The sequence below is a fragment of the Delphinapterus leucas genome, unplaced genomic scaffold, assembly GCF_059928025.1.
Source record: "Delphinapterus leucas isolate spDelLeu-1000000601 "Yukka" unplaced genomic scaffold, BTC_Dleu_Yukka2 spDelLeu_asBTCV2_sq25, whole genome shotgun sequence".
In the NCBI taxonomy this organism is placed as follows: Eukaryota; Metazoa; Chordata; class Mammalia; order Artiodactyla; family Monodontidae; genus Delphinapterus; species Delphinapterus leucas.
In genome coordinates this window covers 16498006-16525255 of record NW_028322234.1, presented here as the reverse complement: position 1 = coordinate 16525255, position 27250 = coordinate 16498006, and the positions used below count along the sequence as shown (strand labels likewise).

General features: G+C 42.2%; 1 protein-coding gene across 1 annotated transcript; it reads right to left on the bottom strand.

Annotated features, from left to right (window-relative positions):
* Positions 1 to 130: 130 nt before the first annotated feature.
* On the bottom strand, positions 131 to 26817 carry LOC111166157 (uncharacterized). The gene is given in 4 exon segments (XM_022557530.2): positions 131 to 1681; positions 2087 to 2264; positions 3314 to 3440; positions 26724 to 26817. Coding segments are annotated over 4 exon segments (1500 nt in total). The 5' UTR covers positions 26727 to 26817; the 3' UTR covers positions 131 to 489.
* Between the last annotated feature and the right edge of the window lie 433 nt (positions 26818 to 27250).

The following is a 27250-nucleotide window of genomic DNA, read 5'->3' as shown; positions in this document are numbered from 1 at the left end:
TAATGGGAATTCCCTGGCAGTCCAGTGGTTAGGACTCTGTGCTTCTACTGCAGGGGGCATGTGTTTGATCCCTGGTCAGGGAACTAAGATCCCACAGGCTGAGCAGGGCAGCCAAAAAAAAAAGACACTGTGATGGAAATGAGGCAAGCTTTATATGACTGTATGATTATTTAAAGCTGGAGATAGCAAAATATAAGTAGTACAGATGACGTAGACATAGAGAGATAGTTATTATCTTAAGTATTCAGATCAGCAATATGAGCTAGAAATTAATACACTGGGATCCCTATTCAGGATGAGGCACTTACCAAGGCAAAACCATATTTATCTCTGTTAAAAGATTTCTATTGCGCTCTGAGTTTTCATGTACAAAGTAAGTGAAGTGCTGAAGGTTTTCCCACGTTTTCCCTTTCATAAGTTTTCTCTACAGTGTGCTGCTCACATTACAAGTTTGAAGAGACAATGAAGTCTCTCCCATGGTCCTTGGATTCAGAGTTTCTCCCCAGCATGTAGCCTCATGTGTCCTCGCAGGTTTGCGGGGTACCAGAAGGCTTTCCCACATTGCTGACATTCATAGGGCTTCTCCTCACTGTGCATTCTTACGTGCTTTCGTAAGGACGAGGGCCAACAGAAAGCTTTCCCACACTGTGTACATCTGTAGGCTCTCTCCCCACTGTGCGTTCTCATGTGTCCTCGAAGGGAGGCATGGCGAGTGAAGGCTTTCCTGCAGTGCTGGCATTCGAAGGGCCTCTCCCCAGTGTGCGTTCTCTCATGCTCCCGGAGGGATGTGGAACAACTGTAGGCTTTCCCACATTCCATACATTCATAGGGTTTCACTCCGCTGTGCATTCTCACATGCTTTTTAAAATATCACTGATGCCTGAAGGCTTTCCCACAGTGCTGACATTCATAGGGTTTCTCTTCGCTGTGTGTTCGCACGTGTTCTCGAAGGGATGAGGAGCAACTGTAGGCTTTGCCGCATTCCATACATTCATAGGGTTTCATGCCACTGTGTGTTTTCACATGTCTTCTGAAGTATTTGGGACAACTGAAGGTTTTCCCACATTCCTTACACACGTAAGGTTTCTCTCCAGTGTGCATTGTCACATGTCCTCCCAGGGATGCAGGATATCGGAAGGTTTTCTCACATTCCTTGTATTCACAGGGCTTCTCTCCAGTGTGAGTTCTCACATGCCGTGCAAGGTAGGAATAATACATAAAGGATTTCCCACATACTTTACACACATGGATTTTCTGTCGATGGTGACCTCTCTCACGTCCCTTAAAGGATGAGGGACAAGTGAGAGTTTTTCCAGACTTCTTACACTCTAAAGACTGTTTACTACTGCCACTCTTCACATATCTCTTAGATCCTCTCCCAGCATCCTGATGTTTTTCGGGTTTCTCTACAAGGTGTGTTTCCCCAGGAGGATTTAGGCACGAGACACAGATGCAGGCTTCCCCACATTCTTCACAGGGATAAGGTTTGTGTCCAGGGTGAGATCTTTGCTGATTCTTCTGGTAAGAACAATCCCTGAAGGCTTTTCCACACTTAGTGCATTTATAGGGCTGAATTCCAGTCGGATAACCCTTATGCACAGTAAGATGTGTAATCTGGTTCAGGGTTTCTCCACATTGATGACCTTCATTACCTTTGCAGAGATGCTCCACCAAACCATTTCTGTTCAAAATGGGAAGAACAGTATTAGGGATTAATGATTATAACTGATTTCTTCATTAATGATTTATTGATGGTTGTTCATTATTATTTTCACTATGTATTTGCCATTTTCAAGGAATGGGTATGTTGTAGGCACTGTCTGCATTGTGACAACATGTAACAAGCTTAATACTCTGGCTGAGGGCTCAGACAGAGCCATAACGTTCTGTGTTTCTTACATACAGGGTTTCCTGGTCGTTGTTTCCAACTGAATTATGTTTCAGATACCTCACATTTATGAAAGTATTCTCTTGTGAAAATTTTCTAAGTAAAAAATTGTTTAGCTAGGTTTATACCTTTTCTTTAGTTTCAAGTTAGTCTAACAGTCTGCAGAGATCCACCTTCCCCTGTAGCTGTGCCACTCACCTGAAATCCCTCTCCTGAGTTTGGTGACCTCGGATGTTATGAAATATCCAGTTTTCTCCAAAAACAGAACAGGAATCATTTCTTGTGCATCTTACTATTTTCTTTTCACTGCATAGTTCATTCTCCAAAATATCCCACTGAGGACTTGATCCACTGGTTTTAACTTGAGGGCAAGAACCTGCAACAGTTGGTAACATAACTAAACCCTTGGGAAAGAAATGGTGGGATAAAGGAAAGAAAAGAAACCATATGCAGATTTCTTTCCATATACTGACCCAAAAATGTAAACACATTTTATAAGGAAAAATGGACATGGGAACAAAGAAAAACTCTGAGGACCCTAGCTATTTGGAACTTTGGCCATCGTACGAAAAATGAGTCAAAGTGGCAGCTTGTTCACTAAGAGGTACTTCAAAAAGAATGGAGACTGATGTCGAGATCAGTATTTTCAGAAAAGTAAAGTAGGATGGAACTGGGTAAAATGCACACTCCCAAGTGCTCCCTTTGTAAGAGGAGCTACAGAAAGACTTCCCAAGTGGGCAAGGATGGATGAAAACTCCAAGAGGGAAGCCAGGTTAATGACAAACATCACCTTCTCAAAGACAGAGTCATATTTCTAACAGATACCTCCAAATATCACTCCCTGATCCAGAACCTTCTCCTCCTGAGAGGTGTGCCCTCCCGGTGATCGCAAGCACAGAGGCCCTAGACAAAGCCTATCTCCACTGACCCAGCTGCCACTGGGAGATCGGATGGTGTGTGGCTGCTGTCTTGCCCATGGAGAAAAGCTCCTCATGGGGAGGATGAAGGACAACAAGCCATCCATGAGATGGGCCAATTCTCTGGTCCTCAAGTCACTGACAATGGGTAAGTGTGGGTTTAACTGCAGCAAAATTATCATGTCAAATGTATACTGATCACAGTGTAACTTTCACAGGGTGAAAACCATAACGCTTCTCCCACTGCTCTAGGTGACACTGCAGAATATGCTCACATTTATAAAATTCGGGACCCTCAGGATTCTAATCAAGAGTGACAAAAAGTCAATCAATACAGTAAACTTTGTTTTCATGGAAAAGCTACCTGGCCCTAGGTAGGTTTCATGAAAGGTTGGACTGTGTTTGTCTTTTTTCCAACATGTTCTCATCCTTGTCCCTAATAAGAAAGGACAATTGTAAGAAATATTTGTTCCCTAAAGACTAAGTGCAGGGAGGAAGCCATCCTCACCCACGGAGGCCAGGTTCCTGAAGGTCTCCAGCATCACGTCTCTGTAGAGCTTCCTCTGAGCCAGGTCCAGCAAAGCCCACTCCTCCACGGTGAAGTTCACAGCCACGTCCTCAAAGACCACCGAGTCCTGAAACAGCCACAGGTTCTATGTCAGCAAGGCTCCCTGTTCACCCCCGTGTGTGGGAAGATGGGGAGGCCGAAAGTCGGGAACTGGACTCAATTCCTAGAACTCCTGAGCTTACACTCTTGTGGGAAATGAACACATACAAGCCAATCAAATGCATTTTACTCAGTGATGCTAAGTGCTGGAAACTGAAGCAAAGTGTAACAGCAATACTTGATAAATACTCACACACACATAATTAGAAAGAATTGTTTTTACTGAAAGAGTATATCCTAAGGTATGATAAAGACTGAAAAATGAAATCATCATTCAGATAACATGGAAATGGATACCTGGCTTGGTCAAAAGTTATTACTACCTTGTCACCTCCAAGAACCGGAAACAGAACGTCAGTGCTGCTGGATCTGAATAACACTTAACTTGAAGGCAAAAGCAGCAGGGAGTCTGGTCTAGCCCCCTCATATCCAACAGAGGCAGAGATATGACCCCCCGGCCAAGATGAGATGGACACTAGGGGTATACAGGCAGTCCAGGGCCCAGGGCCTGGCACATCCACTGGGTAAGAAAAGGCCTGGTTCCTCAGGAATCTGTCAAGCCAGCGGGGCCTCTCAAATAAATAACAGAGTGCTCGGAATTCAAGGAACAGGCCCCACAAACAAGAGCTGTTGAAGCATCTAATGGTAATGGAGTCAAGTTGACTTTAACAGGGAGAAAAAAGAACCTAATTATTATTTTTAGAGAAATATTGGGGACTTGCCAGGTGGCACAGTGGTTAAGAATCTAACTGCCAATGCAGGGCACACGGGTTTGAGCCCTGGTCCCAGAAGATCCCACATGCCGCGGAGCAACTAAGCCCATGCATCACAACTACTGCACCTGTGTGCTACAACTACTGAGCCCACGTGCCTCAGCTACTGAAGCCTGAGTGCTCCAGGTCCCACGTGCCACAAATGCTGAGTCCACATGCTACAACTACTGAAGCCTGTGCACCTAGAGCCCACGCTCTGCAATGAGAAGCCACTGCAATAAGAAGCCCACACACCTCAAAAAAGAGTAGTCCCTGCTCACCACGACTAGAGAAAGCCTGCCTGCAGCAATGAAGACCCAACACAGCCAAAAATCAATAAAATTTTTTTAAAAGAAATATGGGACCACACTGCGCTGATGATATAAACAGACAATGACAAAATTAAAAATTAGAGATTTTTTAAACAAAAAATATGGTCTCAAAATCTGAAGGAAAAACAAATCCCCACAATATCAGCTACAAAGAAGGCAAGGTTACTTCAACTAGGGTTGCAACTGGGTTTGCTAATCACACACCTGATGAGAGGCTTGTATCAGAAATATATTTTAAGAACCCATATGACAACAATAAAAAAATAAAAGATAAGAATATAAAAGACAAATAATACAGTTAAATAATGGGGCAATAAATGTGAATAGACAATTCTCCAAAGAAGATATACAAATGGCCAATAACCATATGAAAAGAGGCTCAATAGCATGAGTAATTGGTGATCCATATACAAAATTGAATTGTGGAGAGACATTTCCCAACCCCTTCTATGAGGCTTGTATTACCCTGATACCAAGACAAGAAAAAGACATCACATGTAAAGAAATCTACAGAGCAGTATTCCATATAAATATAGACAAAAAAACTCCTCAAAAATATCCACAATCCAAATCTAGAGAAATATAAAAAGTACTAAACACCATCACCAAGAGGGATTTATCCCAGGAATAAAAAGTTTGGTTCAAAGAAACAAAGCATTGGTATCAAATATCTTATTAACAAAGAACAAAAACCATATGATCACCTCAATAGACTCAGGAAAAGTATCTGTTAGAACATCACCTTTTCATGATGTTCTTCTCTAAGTGGAAAAGACCACAACTAGAAATATAAAAACCAGAAAGGAAAAGTTGCACTGGTAAAGTCAAAGATAAAGTAAAGGTAGTAGATCAACCACTTACAAACCTAGTAGGAAAGTTAAAAGACAAAACTAGTAAATTTATCTATATCCATAATAAGTAGTTAAGGAATACAGAAAACAACATATGTAAAATATGATACAAAAAATATTAAAGGACTTCCCTGGGGGTGCAGTGGTTAACAATCCACCTGCCAATGCAGGGGACACGGGTTCATGTCCTGGTACCGGAAGATCCCACATGCTACAGAGCAACTAAGCCGGTGCACCACAACTACTGAGCCTGTGCTCTAGAGCCTGTGAGTGACAACTACTGCAGCCCGCGTGCCTAGAGCCTGTGTTCTGAAACAAGAGAAGGCACGGCAATGAGAAGCCTGTGCACCGCAATGAAGACCCAATGCAGTCAAAAATAAATAAATAAATAAAGTTTAAAAAATTAAACACAAGTGGGAGGACTAAAAATGCAGGGCTGTTAGAACTTAAGGTAATCATGTATATAGAAAGGTTGCTATGTATAAACCTCATGGTAACCACAAACTAAAAATCTATAATAGATACACACAAAAGAGAAAGTAATCCAGACATAACACTAAAGATAGTCATAAAATCACAAGAGAGCAAAAGAAGAATAAAGGACAAAAAAAAAAGCTATAAAAACAACCAGAAAGCAATTAACAAAATGGCAATAAGTACACACCTATCCATAATCACTTTAAAGTAAATGGACTAAATGCTCCAATCAAAAGACATAGAGTGGATCCACCACAGGGCAGACAGCAGAAGCAAGAAGAACTATAATCCTGCAGTCTTTGGAATGAAAACCACATTCACAGAAAGAATGACAAAATGAAAAGGCCGAGGACTATGTACCAGAGGAAGGAACAAGATAAAAGCCCAGAAAAACAATTAAATGAAGCGGAGATAGGCAACCTTCCAGAAGAAGAATTCAGAATGATAGTGAAGATGATCCAGGACCTCGGAAAAAGAATGGAGGCATAGATTGAGAAGATGCAAGAAATGTTTAACAAAGACCTAGAAGAATTAAAGAACAAACAGAGATGAACAATACAATAACTGAAATGAAAAATACACTAGAACGAATCAATAGCAGAATAACCAAGGCAGAAGAACAGATAAGTGACCTGGAAGACAGAATGATGGAATCACTACTGAGGAACAGATTAAAGAAGAGAGAAATGAAGACAGCCAGAAACCTCTAGGACAACATTAAATGCACCAACATTCACATTAAAGGGGTCCCAGGAGGAAAAGAGAGAGAGAAAGGACCCAAGAAAATATCTAAAGAGATTATAGTCAAAATCTTCCCTAACATGGGAAAGGAAATACCCACCCAAGTCCAGGAAGCACAGAGAGTCCCAGGCAGGATAAACCCAAAGAGAAACACACTGAGACACACAGTAATCAAATTGACAGAAATTAAGGACAAAGAAAAGTTATTAAAAGCAACAAGAGAAAAAGGACAAATAACATACGAGGGAACTCCTGTAAGGTTAACAGCTGATTTCTCAGCAGAAACTCTACAAGCCAGAAGGGAGTGGCATGACATATTTAAAGTGATGAAAGGGAATAACCTACAACCAAGATTACTCTACCCAGCAAGGATCTCATTCAGATTTGACAGAGAAATCAAAAGCTTTACAGACAACCAAAAGCTAAGAGAATTCAGCACCACCAAACCAGCTCTACAACAAATGCTAAGAGAACTTCTCTTAAGTGGGAAACACAAGAGAAGAAAAGGACCTACAAAACAAACCCAAAATAATTAAGAAAATGGTAACAGGAACATACATATTGATAAGTACCTTAAATGTGAATAGATTAAATGCTCCAACCAAAAGACACAGATTGGCTGAACAGATACAAAAACAACACCCATATATATGTTGCCTATAAGAAACACACTTCAGAACTAGGGACACATACAGACTGAAAGTGAGGGGGCAGAAAAAGATATTCCATGCAAATGGAAATCAAAAGAAAGCTGGAGTAGCAATACTCATAGCAAATAATACAGACTTTAAAATAAAGACTGTTACAAGAGACAAGGAGGGACACTACATAATGATCAAGGGATCAATCCAAGAAGAAGATATAATAATTATAAACATATATGCAGCCAACATAGGAGCACCTCAATACATAAGGCAAATGCTAACATCTATAAAAGAGGAAATCGACAGTAACACAAAATTAGGGGGGGACATTAACACCTCACTTACACCAATAGACAAATCATCCAGACAGAAAATTAATAAGGAAACACAAGCTTTAAATGACACAACAGACCAGACAGATTTAATTGATATCATAGGACATTCCAACTGAAAACAGCAGATTACACTTTCTTCTCAAGTGCACATGGAATATTCTCCAGGACAGATCACATCTTGGGTCACAAATCATGCCTTGGTAAATTTAACAAAACTGAAGTCGTCATCAAGCATCTTTTCCAACAACAAAGCTATGAGATTAGAAATAAATTACAGGAAAAAAAACCGTAAAAAACACAAACACATGGAAGCTAAAACAATACGCTACTAAATAACCAAGAGATCACTGAAGAAATCAAAGAGGAAGTCAAAAAATAGGTAGAGACAAATGACAATGAAAAAATGATGATCCAAAACCTATGGGATGCAGCAAAAGTAATTCTAAGAAGGAAATTTACAGCAATACAATCCTACCTCAAGGAACAAGAAAAATCTCAAATAAACAATCTAACCTTACACCTAAAGTAACTAGAGAAAGAACAAACAAAACGCAAAGTTAGTGGAAGGAAAGAAATCCTAAAAATAAGAACAGAAATAAATGAAATAGAAACAAAGAAAACAATAGCAAAGATCAATAAAACTAAAAGCTGGTTCTTTGAGAAGATAAACAAAATTGATAAACCTTTAGCCAGACTCATGAAGAAAAAGAGGGAGAGGATTCATATCAATAAAGTTAGAAATGAAAAAGAAGTTACAACAGACACCACAGAAACACAAAGCATCATAACAGACTACTACAAGCAAGTGTATGACAATAAAATGGACAACCTGGAAGAAATGGACAAATTCTTAGAAAGAGGGGCTTCCCTAGTGGTGCAGTGGTCGAGAATCTTCCTGCCAATGCAGGGGACACGGGTTTGAGCCCTGGTCTGGGAAGATCCCACATGCCGCAGAGCAACTAAGCCCGTGCGCCACAACTACTGAGCCCGCATGCCGCAACTACTGAAGCCCGTGGGCCTAGAGCCCTGCTCCACGAGAGAAGCCACCACAATGAGAAGCCCGCGCACCGCAATGAAGAGTAGCCCCTGCTTGCCGCAACTAGAGAAAGGCCACATGCAGCAACGAAGCCCCAACACAGCCAAAAAAAAAAATTCTTAGAAAGATATAACCTTCCAAGACTGAACCAAAAGAAATAGAAAATATGACAGACAAATCACAAGTAATGAAATTGAAACTGTGATTAAATATCTTCCAACAAACAAAAGTCCAGGACCAGATGGCTTCACAGGTGAATTCTATCAAACATTTAGAGAGGAGCTAACACCCATCGTTCTCAAACTCTTCCAAAAAACTGCAGAGGAAGGAACACTCCCAAATTCATTCTACAAGGCCGCCATCACCCTGATACCAAAACCAGACAGAGATACTACACAAAAAGAAAATTACAGACCAACATCACTGATGAATACACATGCAAAAATCCTCAAGAAAATACTAGCAAACAGAGTCCAACAACACATTAAAAGGATCATACATCATGATCAAGTGGGATTTATCCCAGGGATGCAAGTATTCTTCAATATATGCAAATCAATCAATGTGATACACTATATTAACAAATTGAAGAATAAAATCCATATGATCATCTCAATAGATGCAGAAAAAGCTTATGACAGAATTCAACACCCACTTACAATAAAAACTCTCCAGAAAATGGGCATAGAGGGAACCTACCTCAACATAATAAAGGCCATATATGACAAACCCACAGTAAACATCATCCTCAATGGTGAAAAACTGAAAGCATTTCCTCTAAGATCAGGAACAAGACAAGGTTGCCCACTCTCACCACTATTATTCAACATAGTTTTGGAAGTCCTAGCCATGGCAATCAGAGAACCAAAAGGAATAAAAGGAATTCAAATTGGAAAAGAAGAAGTACAAGTGTCACTGTTCACAGATCACATGATACTATACATAGAAAATCCTAAAGATGCCACCAGAAAACTACTAGAGCTAATCAGTGAATTTGGTAAAGTTGTAGGATACAAAATTAATGCACAGAAATCTCTTGCTTTCCTATACACTAACAATGAAAGATCGGAAAGAAAAATTAAGGAAACAATCCCATTCACCACTGCAAAAAAAGAAAAAATAACTAGAAATAAATCTACCTAAGAAGGTAAAAGACCTGTACTCAGAAAACTATAAAACACTGATGAAAGAAATCAAAGATGACACAAACAGATGGAGAGATATACCATGTTCTTGGATTGGGAGAATCAGTACTGTGAAAATCACTATACTACTCAAAGCAATCTACAGATTCAATTCAATCCCTATCAAATTACCAATGGCATTTTTACAGAACTAGAACAAAAAAATCTTAATATTTGTATGGAGACACAAAAGACCCCAAATAGCCAAAGCAAGCTTGAAGGAGAAAAACAGAGCTGGAGGGATCAGACTCCCTGACTTCAGACTATACTACAAAGCTACAGTAATCAAAACAATATGGTATTGGCACCAAAACAGAAATACAGATCAATGGAACAGGATAGAAAACCCAGAGATAAACCCATGCACATATGGTCACCTTATCTTTGATAAAGGAGGCAAGAATATACAATGGAGAAAAGACAGCCTCTTCAATAAGTGGTACTGGCAAAACTGAACAGCTACATGTAAAAGAATGAAATTAGAACACTCCCTAATGCCAAACTCAAAAATAAACTTAAAATGGGATTAGAGACCTAAATATAAGGCCAGACACTATAAAACTCTTAGAGGAAAACATAGACAGAACACTCTATGACATAAATCTCAGCAAGATCCTTTTTGACCCACCTCCTAGGAAAATGGAAATAAAAATAAACAAATGGGACCTAATTAAACTTCAAAGCTTTTGCACAGTAAAGGAAATCATAAACAAGATGAAAAGACAACCCTCAGAATGGGAGAAAATATTTGCAAATGAAGCAACTGACAAAGGATTAATCTCCAAAATATACAAGCAGCTCATGCAGCTCAATATCAGAAAAACAAACAAACCAATCCAAAAATGGGCAAAAGACCTAAATAGACATTTCTCCAAAGAAGATATACAGATGGCCAACAAACACATGAAAAGATGCTCAACATCACTAATCATTAGAGAAATGCAAATCAAGACTACAATGAGGTATCACCTCACACCAGTTAGAATGGACATTATCAGAAAATCTACGAACAACAAATGCTGGGGAGAGTGTGGAGAAAATGGAAGCTTCTTGCACTGTTGGTGGGAATGTAAATTGATACAGCCATTATGGAGAACAGTATGGAGGTTCCTTAAAAAACTGAAAAAAGAATTACCATATGACCCAGCAATCCCACTACTGGGCATATACATGCACTCCAGTGTTCACTGCAGCACTATTTACAATAGCCAGGTCATGGAAGCAACCTAAATGCCCACTGACAGATGAATGAATACAGAAGATATGGTACATATATACAATGGAATATTATTCAGCCATAAAAAGGAACGAAATTGAGTCATTTGTGGAGACATGGACGGACCTAGAGACTGTCATACAGAGTGAAGTAAGTCAGAAACAGAAAAGCAAATAGCGTATATTAACACATATATGTCGAATCTAGAAAAATGGTACAGATGAACCCGTTTGCAAGGCAGAAATAGAGAAACAAATAGAGAACAAACGTATGGACACCAAGGGGGGAAGTGTTGGGCAGGGGGTGATGGTGAGATGAACTGGGATTGAATTATATACACTGATTTGTATAAAATAGATAACTAATAAGAACCTGCTGTATAAAAAATAAAATTTAAAAAAACTAACAAATGAACAAAAAAGAATGACTCACATTCTGGTGAGATTTTTACATTTTTTTTAAATGAAGAAATATCAGTTAGAAAGAAAAAAATCATTAAAAAAAGAAAAGACACAAAGTGGCTGAATGGATACAAAACCAAGACCCATATATATGCTGCCCATAGGGACTCACTTCAGATCTAAAGATACACAGATTAAAAGTGAGGAGATGGAAAAAGGGATTCCAAACAAATGGAAACAGAAAGAAAGCTGGAATAGCAATACTTAGACAAAACAAACTTTAAAACAAAGATTGTAACAAGAGACAAAGAAGGACATTATTTAATGAAAAAAGTATCGATCCAACAAGAAGATATAACACTTGTAAATATATATGCACCCAACATAGAAGCACCTAAATATATGATGCAAATATTAACAAACATAAACAATGAAACTGACAGTAACACAATAGCAGGGGACTTTAACACCCCACATACATCAATGGACAGATCATCCAGACAGAAAATCAGTACTGAAACACTGGCTTTAAACAACACATTAGGTCAGATGGACTTTAAATTACACACACACACACACACACACACACACACACTAGAGTTTTTATATATAAAACATTCCATCCAAGAGCAGCAGAATACACATTCTTTTCAAGTATACATGGTACATTCTCCAGGATGCATCACATGCTAGACCACGAGTCTCAATACATTTAAGAAGAATGAAATCATATCAAGCATCTTACCCAAACACAACAGTATGAGAAATATATTCTTATATATATATACATATAAGAAAAGAACAGCAAAAACCCCACAAAAATGTGGAGGGTAAACAACATGCTATTAAACAGCTAATGGTTTATTGAAAAAATCAAAGAGGAAATAAAAAGATACCTGGAGATAAGTGAAAATAGAAACACAATGTTTCAAAAATCTATGGGATGCAGCAAAAGCAGTTCTAAGAGAGAAGTCCACGGTGACACATCCTACCTCAGGAAACAAGAAAAACCTCAAATAAACAATCTAACCTTACACCTAAAGAAACTAGAAAAAGAATAACAACCAAAATCCAAAGTTAGTAAAAGGAAAGATATAATAAAGATCAGGGCAGAAATAAATGAAATAGAAACTAAAGAAAAACAACGAAAAAGATCAATGAAATGAAGAGCTGCTTCTTTTAAAAGATAAACAAAATTGATAAACCTTTGGCCCACTCATCAAGAAAAAAAAAAGAGAGCCCAAATAAATAAAATCAGAAAAGAAAGAGGAAAAATTATAACCAAAACTACAGAAATACTAAGGATCATAAGAGATTACACCAAACAATTACACACTAATAAAAAATGGATAAATTCCTAGATGTGCAATCTTGCAAGACTGAATCAGAAAGAAATATAAGAGGGACTTCCCTGGTAGTCCAGTGGCTAAGAGTCCTTGATCCCAGTGCAAGGGGCCTGGATTCAATCCCTGGTCAGGGAAATAGATTCCACATGCTGCAACTAAAGACCCTGCATGCCACAACTAAAAGATCCCACATGCTGCAACTAAAGATCCCACATGCCACAACAAAGATCCTGCATGCTGCAACTAAGACCTGGGGCAGCCAAATAAATATTTTTTAAAAAAAGAAAAGAAAAAGAAACATAAGACATGAGTGGACCAGTTACTAGTAATGAAATTGAATCAGTAATTTAAAAAAAAAAAACAAAAAACAAAAAAACCCTCCTGACAAATGAAAGTCCAGCACCAGATACCTTCACAGATGAATTCTACCAAACAATTAAAGAAGAGTTAATCCCTATCTTTTTCAAACTATACCAACAAATTGAAGAGGAATGCTTCCCAGATCGTTATATGAGGCCAGCATCACCCTAATACCAAAATCAGAAAGATACTACACACAAAAAGAAAACTACATGCCAATATCACTAATGAACATAGACACAAAAATCCTCAACAAAACACTAGGAAACAAAAATCAACAATACGTTAAAAAGATCATTCACTATGATCAAGTGGGGTTTATCCCAAAGATGCAAGGATAGTTCCACATCTGCAAATCAGTCAACGTGATAGAACTCATTAACAAATTGAAGATTAAAAATCATATGATCACCTCAGTAGATTCAGAAGAAGCTTTTGACAAAATTCAACATCTGTGTATGATGAAAACTCTCAACAAAGTGGGTATAAAGGGAACATACCTCAACACAATAAAGGTATATATGACAAACCTAGAGCCAATATCATATTCAATGGTGAAAAGCTGAAAACATTTCCTTGAAGATCAGGAACAAGACAAGGATGCCCACTCTCGCCACTTTTAATCAACACAGTATTGGAAGTCATAGTCCCAGCAATCAGACAATAAAAATAAATAAAAGGAATCCAAATTGGAAAGAAAGAAGTAAAACTGTCACTGTTTGCAGATGACATGATACTATATGAAAATATCCTAAAGATGCCACACACACAAAAAAAACTGTTAGATTAAATGAATTCAGTAAAGTTGCAGGATATAAAATGAGTATACAGAAATCTGTTCAGTATCTAAACACTAACAACAAACTATCAAAAAGAGAAATTAAGAATAATTCCACTTACAACTGCATCAAAAAATAAAATACCTGGGAATAAATCTGAGGAGGTAAAAGAACAGTACATAGAAAACTATAAAACACTGATGAAACTGAAGATGACACAACGAAATGGAAAGATTTATTGTTCTCATTGATTAGAAGAATAAATATTGTTAAAATGACCATACTACTGAAAGCAATCTACAGAGTCAAGGCAATCCCTATTAAAATACAAACGGCATTTCCCACAGAACTAGAATGAACACTTCCAAAATTTGTATGGGAACACAAAAAACCTCAAATAGCCAAAACAATTTTCAGAATGAAGCTGGAGGTATCATAGTCTCTGATTTCAAACTATACAACAAAGCTACAGGAATGAAAACAGTATGGCAGTGGCACAAAAACAGACACATACATCAATGGAACAGAATAGAAAGCCCAGAAATTAACACACATTTATTTGGTCAATTAATATATGACAAAGGAGGCAAGAATATACAACGGGGGCGGGGGGGAAGATAGCCTCTTTAATAAGTAGAAAACTGGACAGCTACATGCAAAAAAACAAAACCGGACTACTTTCTCACACCATACACAAAAGCAAACTCAAAATGGATTAAAGTCTTAAATATAAGACCTGAAGTCATAAAGCTTCTAGAAGAAAACATAGGCTTGATGCTCTTGGACAGGTCTTAGCAATATTTTTTGGATATGTCTCCTCAGGCAAGGGAAACAAAAGCAAAAATAAACAAATGGGACTACATCAAACTAAAAAGCTTTTGCACAGTGAAGGAAACCACCAATAAAATGAAAAGGCAACCTACTGACTGGGAAAATGACATATCATTTGCAAATGATATGTCTAGTAAGGAATTGATATCTAAAACATATAAAGAACTCACACAACTCAGACAAAAACAAACAACTCAATTGAAAAATAAGCAGAGGACCTTAACAGCCATTTTTCCAAAGAAGACACACAGAAGGCCCAAAGGCACATGAAAAGGTGCTCAACATCACTAATCATCAGAGAAATGCTCATCAAAACCACAAGGAGATATCACCTCACACCTGTCAGAATGGCTATTTTCAAAAAGAAAACAAGTGGGGCTTCCCTGGTGGCACAGTGGTTGAGAGTCCGCCTGCCGATGCAGGGGACACAGGTTCGTGCCCAGGTCCAGGAAGATCCCACATGCTGCGGAGTGGCTAGGCCCGTGGGCCATGGCTGCTAACCCTGTGCGTCTGGAGCCTGTGCTCCGCAACGGGAGAGGCCACAACAGTGAGAGGCCCGCATACCGCAAAAAAAAAAAGAAAAAAGAAAAAAGAAAACAGGTAACAAATGTTGGTGAAGATGTGGAGAAAAGGGAACCCTTGTGCACTATTGGTGGGCATGCAACTTCATGTAGCTGCTATGGAAAACAGTATCGAGTTTCCTCAAAAAATTAAAAATATACTCTATAGTACAGGGAACTCTACTCAATACTCTGTAATGGCCTCTAAGGGAAAAGAACTTTTTTAAAAAGTGGACATATGTATATTTATAACTGATTCATTTTCTGTATACCTGAAACTAACACAACATTGCAAATCAACTATACTCCAATAAAAAATTTTTTTTAATTAAAAATAGAACTACCTCACAATCCAGCAATTCCACTTCTGGGTATTTTTCCAAAGAAAACAAAAGCACAAATTTGAAAAGATACAGGTACCTCTATTTTCATTGAAGCATTATTTAGAATAGCCAAGATATGGAAGCCACCTAAGTGTCCACTGATAGATGAATGGATATGGATATATATATATATATATATATATATATATATATAATGGAATATTACTCAGCCATAAAAAATAAAGACATCTTGCCATTTGTGACATAAACCATATGATTTCACTTATATGTGGAATCTAAAAAACAAAACAAACGCACAAAGATAACAAAACAGAGTCAGAGATGCACAGACAAATAGCACTTGCCAGAGGGGAAGGGGTTGAGAGGATGACTGAAATAGTTGAGGGAGATTAAGAAATAACAGCTTCCAGGCTTCCCTGGTGGCGCAGTGGTTAAGAATCTGCCTGCGAATGCAGGGGACATGGGTTCGAGCCCTGGTCCGGGAAGATCCCACATGCCTCGGACCAACTAAGCCCATGCGCCACAACAACCGAGCCTGCACTCTAGAGCCCACAAGCCACAACTACTGAAGCCCGCGCACCTAGAGCCCATGCTCCGCAACAAGAGAAGCCACCACAATGAGAAGCTTGCGCACCGCAACGAAGAGTAGCCCCCACTCACCACAACTATAGAAAGCCCGCGCTACAACGAAGACACAATGCAGCCAAAAATAAATAAATAAATAAATTTAATTTTAAAAAGGTAAAAACTTCCTTTATAAGTTATAAAATAAATAAGTCACTGGGATAAAATGTACAGTGTAGGGAATATAATCAATAATAATATCTTTGCATGGTGACAGTTGGTAACTAGACTTACAGTGGTGATCATTTTGTAATGTACAGAAATAGTGAATCACTATTTTGTGCACTGGAACTAACAGTGCTGTAGGTCAATTATACTTCAAGAAACAAAGAAACTCATAGAAAAAGAGATCAGATTTGTGGTTACCAGAGGCAAGGGGTTGGAGGAGTGGAAAGTGGATAAGGTGGTCAAAAGGTACAAACTTCCAGTTACAAGTTAAATAAGCACTAGGACGTAATGTACAACATGATTAATAATAATTAACACTGCTGTATGTTATACATGAAAGCTAACAGAGTAAATCCTGAGAGTTCTCGTCACAAGGGAAAAAAAATTTTTTTAAAAAAAATTTTTTTTTTAATTAATTTATTTTTGGCTGTGTTGGGTCTTCGTTTCTGTGTGAGGGCTTTCTCTAGTTGCGGCGAGCGGGGGCCACTCTTCATCACGATGTGCGGGCCTCTCACTATCGCGGCCTCTCTTGTTGCGGAGCACAGGCCCCAGACGCGCAGGCTCAGTAGTTGTGGCTCACGGGCCCAGTTGCTCTGCGGCATGTGGGATCTTCCCAGACCAGGGCTCGAACCCGTGTCCCCTACATTGGCAGGCAGATTCTCAACCACTGCGCCACCAGGGAAGCCCTCTTTTTAAAATTTTGATTGAAGTATAGTTGATTTACACTGTTGTGTTAGTTTCAGGTGTACAGAAAAGTGAATCAGTTATACATAAACATATATCCACTCTATTTTTTTAAGATTCTTTTCCCATATAGGCCATTACAGAGGACTGAGTAGAGTTCCCTGTGCTATACAGTAGGCCCTTATTAGCTAATTTTATCTATAGTAGTGTGTATATGTCAACCCCAATCTCCCAATTTATCCCTCCCTCCCCTTACCTCCTGGTAACCATAAGTTTGTTTTCTACATCTGTAACTCTGTTTTTTTTTTAGTAAGTTTATTTATTTTATTTATTTATTTTTGGCTGCGTTGGGTCTTTGTTGCTGCGTGTGGGCTTCCTCTAGTTGTGGCGAGCGGGGGCTACTCTTCATTGTGGTACACGGGTTTCTCACTGCAGTGGCTTCTCTTGTTGCGGAGCACAGGCTCTAGGCGTGTGGGCTTCAGTAATTGTGGCATGTGGGCTCAGTAGTTGTGGCTCGCGGGCTCTAGAGCGCAGGCTCAGTAGTTGTGGCCCACAGGCTTAGTTGCTCCATGGCATGTGGGATCTTCCCGGACCAGGGCCCGAACCCGTGTCCCCTGCATTGGCAGGTGGATTCTTAACCACTGTGCCAACCAGGGAAGTCCCTGGTCTCCTTTCAATACAACAGAGTGAAAATGGTGATCCCAAAGCTACCTTAATAATAGAGGCTTCCTGAATAGAAACATGGCCCCAGACTCCTCCACGTGCCAGCTTAAAGCAGAGCAGGTCAGCCAGGCTCATTTAGGAACTGCCACCACCTAGGTATTGTCTGTATCTGCCAAGGACAATTCCTGGAGAAGAGTCCGCCCATTACCCTGCACCATCCATAAGCCTTATCATCCTTGTTGAAACTCCTATTACAGCTGCATCAAGCAAGAAAAAAGACAAAAAGAACCACTTTCAAAAGTCCAGAATCGAGAGCTGGCAGATACACGGAGTCAGCAAGGAGAACCTCCCTGGGGAAGGGCTGGGTTGATGATGTGGTGAAACCTCGTAGAGGGAAAAGTAGTTTTTCCTTCTTCTGTGCTGGGGAAAAAAATCAGTTTTCCCTACTGTGTGTTTCTTCCCTGTGTGTCTCTTTACCTTCACAGAGAACACTTCACTTCAGACACTTCTGGTCTCCAATGTGTGGCGGTTTCTCCCCACACCAGGCAATTCTCTGTGACTCCAACTGGGTTTCCCATGCTTTCACTCAGTTCTGATACACTCTACCTGGAGAGATCCCACAGGTTAAGGGCTCAGTCCCTCAAGACTAACCCCAACCCCCAAACGCACACACACTTCAGACACCAGTCTCAAGACCAGGCTGTCACCTGTGCTTCTTCTGACCTACCAGCTATAGATCACAGGTTCCCATGACCCCTTCTCCTGGGGTTCCATTAATTTGCCAGAGTGGCTCACAAAACTCAGGGAAGCGCTTACCCACATTCACCAGTTTAATAAAGGATGCGATAAAGGATACATACGAACATCCTGATGAAGGGACAAGTAGGGTGAGGAATGTGGGAAGCGGCACGGAGCTTCCATGCCCTCTCTGGGCATCACCCTCCCCACACCTACCCCTGGTCACCAACCCAAAAGCTCTCTGAACTCCAAACAACTGGGATTTTGTGGAGGTTTCATCACAGAGGCAGGAATGGTCATTAAGTCCATTTTCAGCCCTTCTTCCTTAAGAGAATGGGGGGTGGGGCTGAGAGTTCCAAGCTTCTTATTATGACTTGTCTTTCCAGTGACCTGACCTCATCCAGGAGGCATCCATGAGCCCAGAGTCACCTCATTAGAACAAAAGGCACTTCTATGACCCAGGAGGTTAGAGGGGTGTCAGGAGCCAGGGGCAGAGACCAACATATATCTTCTATAATCTCGTAAGTCTTTAAACACAACTGGCCCTAAATGTGATGATTTGCCCTCAGACTTGAAAGCAAGGAAAGAGCCTTTCAAAAGGAAACGGGGGATTTTCCCTGGTGGTCCAATGGTAAAGAATCCACCTTACAATGCAGGGGACGCGGGTTCAATCTCTGGCCAGGGAACTAAGATCCCACGTGCCACGGGGCAACTAAGCCCACGCGCCACAACTACTGAGCCTGCACTCTAGAGCACACGAGCCACAACTACTAAGCTCATGCGCCTCAACTAGAGCCCACGTGCCACAAACTACAGAGCCCATGCGCCCTAGAGCCTGTGCGTCACAACTAGAGAGGAGCCCGAGCACCACAACGAAGAGCCCGAGAGCCACAACAAAAGATCCCGCATGCCGCAACTAAGACCTGACGCAGCCAAAAATAAATAAAATAAGTAAGTAATAAATAAATCTTTAAAAGAAAAAAGGAAACTGGGTTCAAAATGCTTCATGAGGGACTTCCCTGGTGGCGCAGTGCTTAAGAATCTGCCTGTCAAAGCAGGGGACATGGGTTCGAACCCTGGTCTGGGAAGATCCCACATGCTGCGGAGCAGCTAAGCCCATGGGCCACAACTACTGAGCTTGCTCTCTAGAGCCCGCAAGTCACAACTGCTGAGCCCGTGTGCCACAACTCCTGAAGCCCGCGCACCTAGAGCCCATGCTCTGCAACAAGAGAAGCCACCGCAATGGTCCGGGAAGATCCCACATGCCACGGAGCAACTAAGCCCATGTGCCACAACTACTGAGCCTACTCTCTAGAGCCCGTGAGCCACAACTACTGAAGCCCACGTGCCTAGAGCCCATGCTCCTCAACAAGAGAAGCCACTGCAGTGAGAAGCCCGTGCACCACAATGAAGAGTAGCTCCCGCTCGCCGCAACTAGAGAAAGACCGTGCGCAGCAACGAAGACCCAATGCAGCCATAAATAAATAAATAAACAAACAAACAAACAAATAAATAAATAAATGTTGCAAGCTGGCAGTTCATGAAAGATGTAGTTCTAGTACACTATTTTCACACACCTGCCTTAATAACAGGTGAACATGGGCTTCCCTGGTGGCGCAGTCGTTGAGAGTCCGCCTGCCAATGCAGGGGATGCGGGTTCGTGCCCTGGTCTGGGAAGATCCCACATGCCACGGAGCGGCTAGGCCCGTGAGCCATGGCCGCTGAGCCTGCGCGTCCGGAGCCTGTGCTCCGCAAGGGGAGAGGCCACAACAGTGAGAGGCCCGCGTACCGCAAAAAACAACAACAACAACAAAAACAAAAAAAAACAGGTGAACAGGTCACTCTTCTATGTACTTTATGGAGCCTGTTGAGCTTTGAAAATGGTCAAATACGGGAAATAATAAATAATCAGTATTAAGTTAAATGATCTTATTCTAGTGGATGTGATTTTTGTTTTTTAAGGCGTATGAAGTGATTTCCAAACTCTCATCCCAATGCAGCAAAATAGCAATGAACAATCCTTCCCCAGGAGGATCCATGTTAATGGAATCTCATCGTCAATCAAGTCTTCATCTCGTCTCTCTCCTTATCACTGAAGCATAAATTTCTTGAGAGCAACTGAAATACCAGTCTTGGAACTTTTTTACATAATCTTCTTTTCCTTCCTTCCTACTGTTCAATGGGGAACTGCTCTTCTTTACTAAACAGATATCTGTGTACACCACTGGGTTGCTCTGGGTCAAGATGTGCTTCATCACGAAAGCTTTCAGTGTGTGTGGAATGGGAGAATATAAAAAACAAATCTTCCCAATGCATTTGAGCAGAAGTGCTGGTTCCTATTTAAAGCCTGTCTCTTAACCTGCATATACCAGGATGGGAGCAAAAGATGCCTTAATATGTCACATGTCATGTGCTGGAGACAATGAGGTTGGTAAATGCCTGTTTATTTTCTGTTCTGTGTTTTTATTATTATTTTTTCTTTTAATTAATTAATTTATTTTGGCTGCACTGCGTGGCATGTGGGATCTTAGTTCCCCGACCAGGGACTGAACCCGCATCCCCAGCATTGGAAGCGCGGAGTGTTAACTGCTGGACCACCAAGGAAATCTGTGTTCTGTGTTTTTAGTTGTTTAATAACTGAGGTCTTCTAAATGGTTTGTCATAAAACCACATTTCAAGTTTTGTTTCTTTTCATAGAATCTTTTCAAGTATTCAAATGTATTTATCACCCTGATCTCTAAATAATAATAGACACAGAAATCCCTCTAATGCTGACCTGTAGTACATGCTTGATTTTAAAAAACTGTTAATAGGGGACACTAATAGAGTAAGTTTCACCAGGAAAAAAATATTGTAATAGAAGAAAACATTTACCTTTATTCATTGCTCAAATGTTTGTGTATGTCACGCCCCAAAAGAATACGAAAATAATCACAGAATGAGATTTTTAGTAAGTTTCCAGTATACAAACTCATAAAAATAAATCTTGGTGTATTTTGAATCACTAGAAACAAGCAATTGAAAAGTAAAAATTTTCGAGACTTCCATGGCAGTCCAGTGGTTAAGACTCCATGCTTCCAATGCAGGGGGTGAGGGTTCGACCCCTGGTTGGGGAACTATGATCCCACATGTTGCACGGTACGGCCAAAAAAAAAAAAAAAAAAGTAAAAAATTTAAATATTAGATCTTTAAAACTAATTGCTACAAAACTAATTTTCTTTAAGTCCTAAATTATGTCTAACTAAGGATATAAGCTGATTTGTGGATAAAGTCCAAAATGTTATCAAACGACCCCACAGTAAAATGAAATAAATGGAGAGATGGGCACATTCTCAGTAAGGGGACTTGATGTCACCATGACATCAGCTTCTCCCAAACAGGTCAAGGGTTTAAGAAAATTCCACTGGATATTCAATTCCATTGAAGGTTTGCTTTGGGTTTTGGTCTGGGGTTTTTTCTGTTTTGTGTGAACTTAATAAAAACTACTTTTAAAAACTGAAATGGAGGACAAACTTCTAAAATAGCCAAGACTTTCTACAGAACAAGGTGGTGGGATTTTCCCTAACAGACACTGAAACTTCTTAAGCTGCAGTGATTAGGACAGCATGGTGTTAACAGAAGGATGGACAAAGACACCAATGGAAAAAAACCACAACACATTGAAACAGACCCACATGTTTTCAGCACGTGGATCTACGCCAGAGCACTTGATGCTGGGCAGGGGCCAGGTGATGACACTTTGATGGGGCAGTGACCACTGGATATCTACAGGGGAATAAGAAATCTTTTTCCTTATAAGTGCATGTGCAATAACCAATTCACTGTGGGCTTAACTATGAGAGACGAAAGTAGAACACATTGAGAAGTTACAGGAAAATGCATTATGACTCGACAATCAGGGGAGTTTTCTTATGGAGGAAAAATAGAGTAAGCTACAAAGGAAGATGGAGAATGTCAAGTCTATTCAAGTTAAGACGTGTCCATCAAATAGAATAGAGAGAACTGATGAACCACGATCTGAGAGAACATATTTGCCATACCGAGAAATGAAAAAGGTTGAATGTCCAGAGTATGTAAAGAAAGTATAATAAATCAGTAAATATACAAATGAATTACAGGTGAGAAAATGACTGAAAACTATTTCACAGAAGACGAACACCACTTATAAGAAGTGCTCAACCCCAATAGTTAACAGTAGAAACCAATATACAATCACAAGGAGATCCCACTTCGCATATTATGATGGACAAAATTGAGCTGGATACTCCTGAGCCAGGCTGGAACCTGGGAAGCTTTGCTGCAGTGCCTGCAACTGGACAACCATCTCCTCCAGCAACAAGATACAAAGAGACTATAAGGGACTAAAAAAACTGCACGGCAGGCTTGGGGCAAATTAGGAACAAGAAGATACAAAAAGACCAAAAAATCCAGCTGCCACTTCTGAGGAGTCCGGAGCAAAAGCAGGGTATTGCCCATGCACCTGGCACACAGCACCACCAAGGGGGTGGGCACACCACACAAGCCACCCCTCCAGCACAGCTGCTGGACTAGAGTACCCCCACCCAATATAAGAGAACGCAGCTCATCCCCACCCCCTCCTCAGAGAGTGAGCAAGGAAACCTGTTGCTTGTTTTCGCTCCCTCCTGCTGCCGCAGGAGCGCCAATAAAGCCTTGATTGGAATTTCTTGTCTGGCCTCTTATCAACTTCTGTTGATTCAAGTCCAAGAACCCTGGTCAGTAATACTCCAAGTGCTGGAAATGGCGTAGAATCAACACTAGACTCCAGCCCTCCATCCACACTTCCTAGTATTTTGAAAATATCCATAATCTACAATCCTTCATTTTTTCTTCCACATGTACAAAATTTATATTGCATTGGCATTTGGAGACAAAAATCAAGGAGTATAAATAATAGCACTGCTGATAAATCAAAACTAACCATGAGACAACCCAAGCCCCACAGAACTGGATGGAGGATACCACCTGGTGACTCCCTTCCTCTGAAACCAGCACATGTGAAACAGACTGGGGCCAAGAACCATGTAGAAGCATCCTACAGTGTGCCAGTGTGCCATTACTGGTGTGGTACGAGTCATATTCACTTATTGCAGATTCAGCAGAAGCAAAATCAAAACGCTGCTTGGTGATGAGGGACAGGTGTAAAGCTGCAAAGAATGCCAAAAAGACCAGGATGATCGGCATTCTGGGGACCGCTCACTGGGAAGTGCTACCAACTGACCAAGGGAATAAATATCTACACCTTCAAGTAACGGAACAAAAGTCTTTAGTACTCACACTGAGTCACATGACACAAGATTCCATCAAAGAAACAAAAGGGAAGCGCAGCCAAGTGTGAGCCGCTCAGATCAGCAGCCTGCTGCCCACGGTGCACAAGGAAACCCCAAGTCAGAAGGTCAAAGCCATCCGAGCTGGATGGGTACCCCCAGGGCAGAGGGAAGGACTGAGCTCCACCTAAGTGTAGGAATGCCCCCTCCTCTGGGTCTCAATTCTCACCCAGGAGGAAACGCTCAAGTTGAAGTTCTGACCCAGAGAAACTCTCTAATTCATCGACCCTCTCAGCAGCAGTTGAGCCCAAGGAGCCTTCCCCACGTCTGACCTTCACAGACTCACTCAGGGTGCACACATCACACTCAATCCACCAACTCCTTGGATGAGGCCAAAAGCAAAGGTCAGGAAACAGCTGAGGACAACAAAACCTCGGCTGACAAACCACCCCCAGCCCTTCTGCAGGTGGATCCCCTACCCCATGCTCATGCCATAAACACCTCCTTCTGTGGTGGTTCTACAGTCTGGAGGCCACATGTGTGGGGAGGGGTGGCAGCAAGGGCCCAGAGCACCTCCCTTCACCTCCCTCAGAGGCTCAGCTTGTCCCTGCCCCAGGTGATGCATCTACTTCAAGCACTGTGGGTCATTTACAGGAGACAAAGACCCCAGCAGTGTGTAAATGAGAACCTGCAGGATCACTGCTTCCTCCTGTGTTCATGGATAATGCAGGAGAGGGAAATTTTAGGGCACTTTTATGGTTTGAGCTACTGGTTACTGCTCATCCCTTTCAGAAGACAGGCATCAGTTCACTAATATCCTCATGATGACAAGCTGTAACTCATCTAATCAGAAGTGAGCAAGTCTCAGTAGCACTGGTCACATTTCACAGAATTTCCATTCATCCCTGTTGACCAGCTAATAACAGGAAGTAGACAAGAATCAGACAGTGTCAGAACTCTGCACCCTGCATGAAAGAGTCACTATGATTCCTATGAATCTTTTTAATCAGTATGTTCACCCATTTCACATGAAGGGGTGGGACTGCCTGCATTTCCTGAAATTCTAATGGAAGAGAAAACATTTTCTATACTGAGACACTTCTCCCCAGAGGCATCTCTGGTTAAGGCCCAAAGGCCCAGAATAATACAAGTCAGCAGGAACGGGCAAAGACCTGAGACGCTTACTACCCTCACTAAGGAGAAGAAACCAGGCAGAAAGAATGCAGAATTTTACACTTGCTGAAACTGGAAGCTGGATCAGGGGAAGCTATTAGTGCTGAGCTGGACCCAGAGGAGGCAGCTCACAGGTGTCAGGCGACAATGCTGAACCCTCCCTGAGCCATGTGCTCCTGGAAACTTCGATGGGAGGTGAAAGGACCCCCCCACCCTTTGCTCTTCTGGAAAACGGCAGGCTGCAAGAAACCGCCCCCGTGCCCCACCTGACTCAGATAAGACTCACACGGAGGCCCCCTGTTTATCCAGGACAAGGCCAGACACAGTCCCCTCAGAGCCCCATCTCCACCTCATCAGTGATTAGCGGAACTGTTCCCCCCACTGACCAAGCAGAACAAATGCTTGTTGGCCAAACTTTGGTTCAGCTCCTCTCCTTCCCCCTGACCTGGCCTCACCGCAGCCAGACGACAGACCCCTAAGGACAGGCTGGCCTCAGGGATCTGCTATCCGAGCATCACACCTGGTCCCTCCTGGTGTTGTTTAAGCCTCTGTGTAAAAGAAACTCTTTGCCCAACTCTTGAGACGCTTGCAGATCTTGGGGTCAGATATCCCCCTTCCTGCAAAGCCCCCTGTGCCTCGTGCAGCAGACCCTTCTCCCCTGCAGGAAATCATTGGAATGAAAGTCTGCCTTTAGGAAGTTTGGATTTTTATTTGACACTGGCTTGACCCAGTGTTCACAATTACCCATTTCTTACCCAAACTTTACTTAGGCTCCTGTCTACCCACAGGCCCCTGACTTTGAGTCACCACTCCCTCCCCCCGCCCCCCACTGAGAAGCACTGTGCTGCAGAGCAAACCCTCCCCCCGGCCCCCCTCCCCGACCCCGGGCTGAGAATGCGCTGACCACAGGGACGCCCCATTCTGTCAAACAGCCTTGCTCTCACCCTCCTAACCCATAGCCCTTTTCTGTTTAGTCTGAGACCCTGGAACATTTGTGGTATCCGAGCCCTGTCCCTATTCCAAATCTTTGGAATATTAAAAACAAGACCACAGCCCCAAAAGGAATCGGTTATGCTAAGTCCCAAATCACCAAACAGAGACTTAATTACAGTTTCAGCCTCTCCCAGAAACGGAATCTGAAACCAGTCAGTCAAGAATTACCTGGTCAGCACAGTGAAGTGATCTGCCTGACAGACCCCTGCCCTCCGTAGAGTAACCTGGCCACAGACAATCCACTTTTCGCTACTTTCTTTGTCCCGCTCCCTCTGCCTATGGAAGACTTTCATTCCGTACAGCTCCTGGCAGCGCCCTTATAGATATGCTGGATGGGAAGCTGCCAGATTCATGAATTGTTGCATACAGACGTAAGAACTTCAAAATGTACTCAGTTGAATTTTGTTTTTTAACGGGAATAAAGTCTCTCCTTACCCAATAAGGGTTTGACTTTATCTGTCAGGTCACGGCGCGTTCCCTCACCCCCGCCCCTGACCACTGCCCGGGTCACCTGGTCCTCCCTGGGACCCCCAAGGGACGCACACTCAGGTCGGGACTCCCCCGCCCCCCACGAGAGGACGGGAAAGACAGGACGCCGGGACCCCACCCCGCGGCCGAGGGGGAGACTCGGGTCGGAATCCAGGGGAGCGGGCGCGGAAGACCCGGGCCTGCCTCAGCTCCCAGGCGGTCCTAATCAGCCCCTTCCGGTCTCTGGCCCCGGCCCGCGCACTCACCATCTCCGTCCAGGTCGTGGGTGTCCAGGGCGTCCTCCCGCGGCCCTGCAATCTGGGCCGGTGACAGCCACAGACACTGGACACCTGGGTCCGCGCCCCGCAGGTGCGCAGGCGCGCCGAGATGCGCCGAGAGCGACGCCTGCGCGGGCTGGGAAAGCTGGGAGGGCTGGGAGGGCTGGGAGGGCTGGGAGGGCTGGGAGGGCTGAGAGGGCACCCACCCCCGACCCTGATTGGACGGAGCTCCGGGCTTCCGCCCTCTGATTGGGCGGTGCTCCAAGCACTCCCCCTCCCCGGGGCTTATGAGTGTACGCTACTCCGTGACCCACCCCCGGCGACCTTTAGAAAATGACTCCAGAACCGGCCCCCGCAGTCCTTGATTGGATTGTTCTCCGGGAACGGGCGCTCTGACTGGACGGCACTCCAGGCACTCACCCTATTGAGGACTCTGAATGTGTAGTGCGCGGACAAGCTTCCGGGTTCTGATTGGACAGTTGTTCAGACCCGCCCTGTCCCTCCGCCCAGTTTCA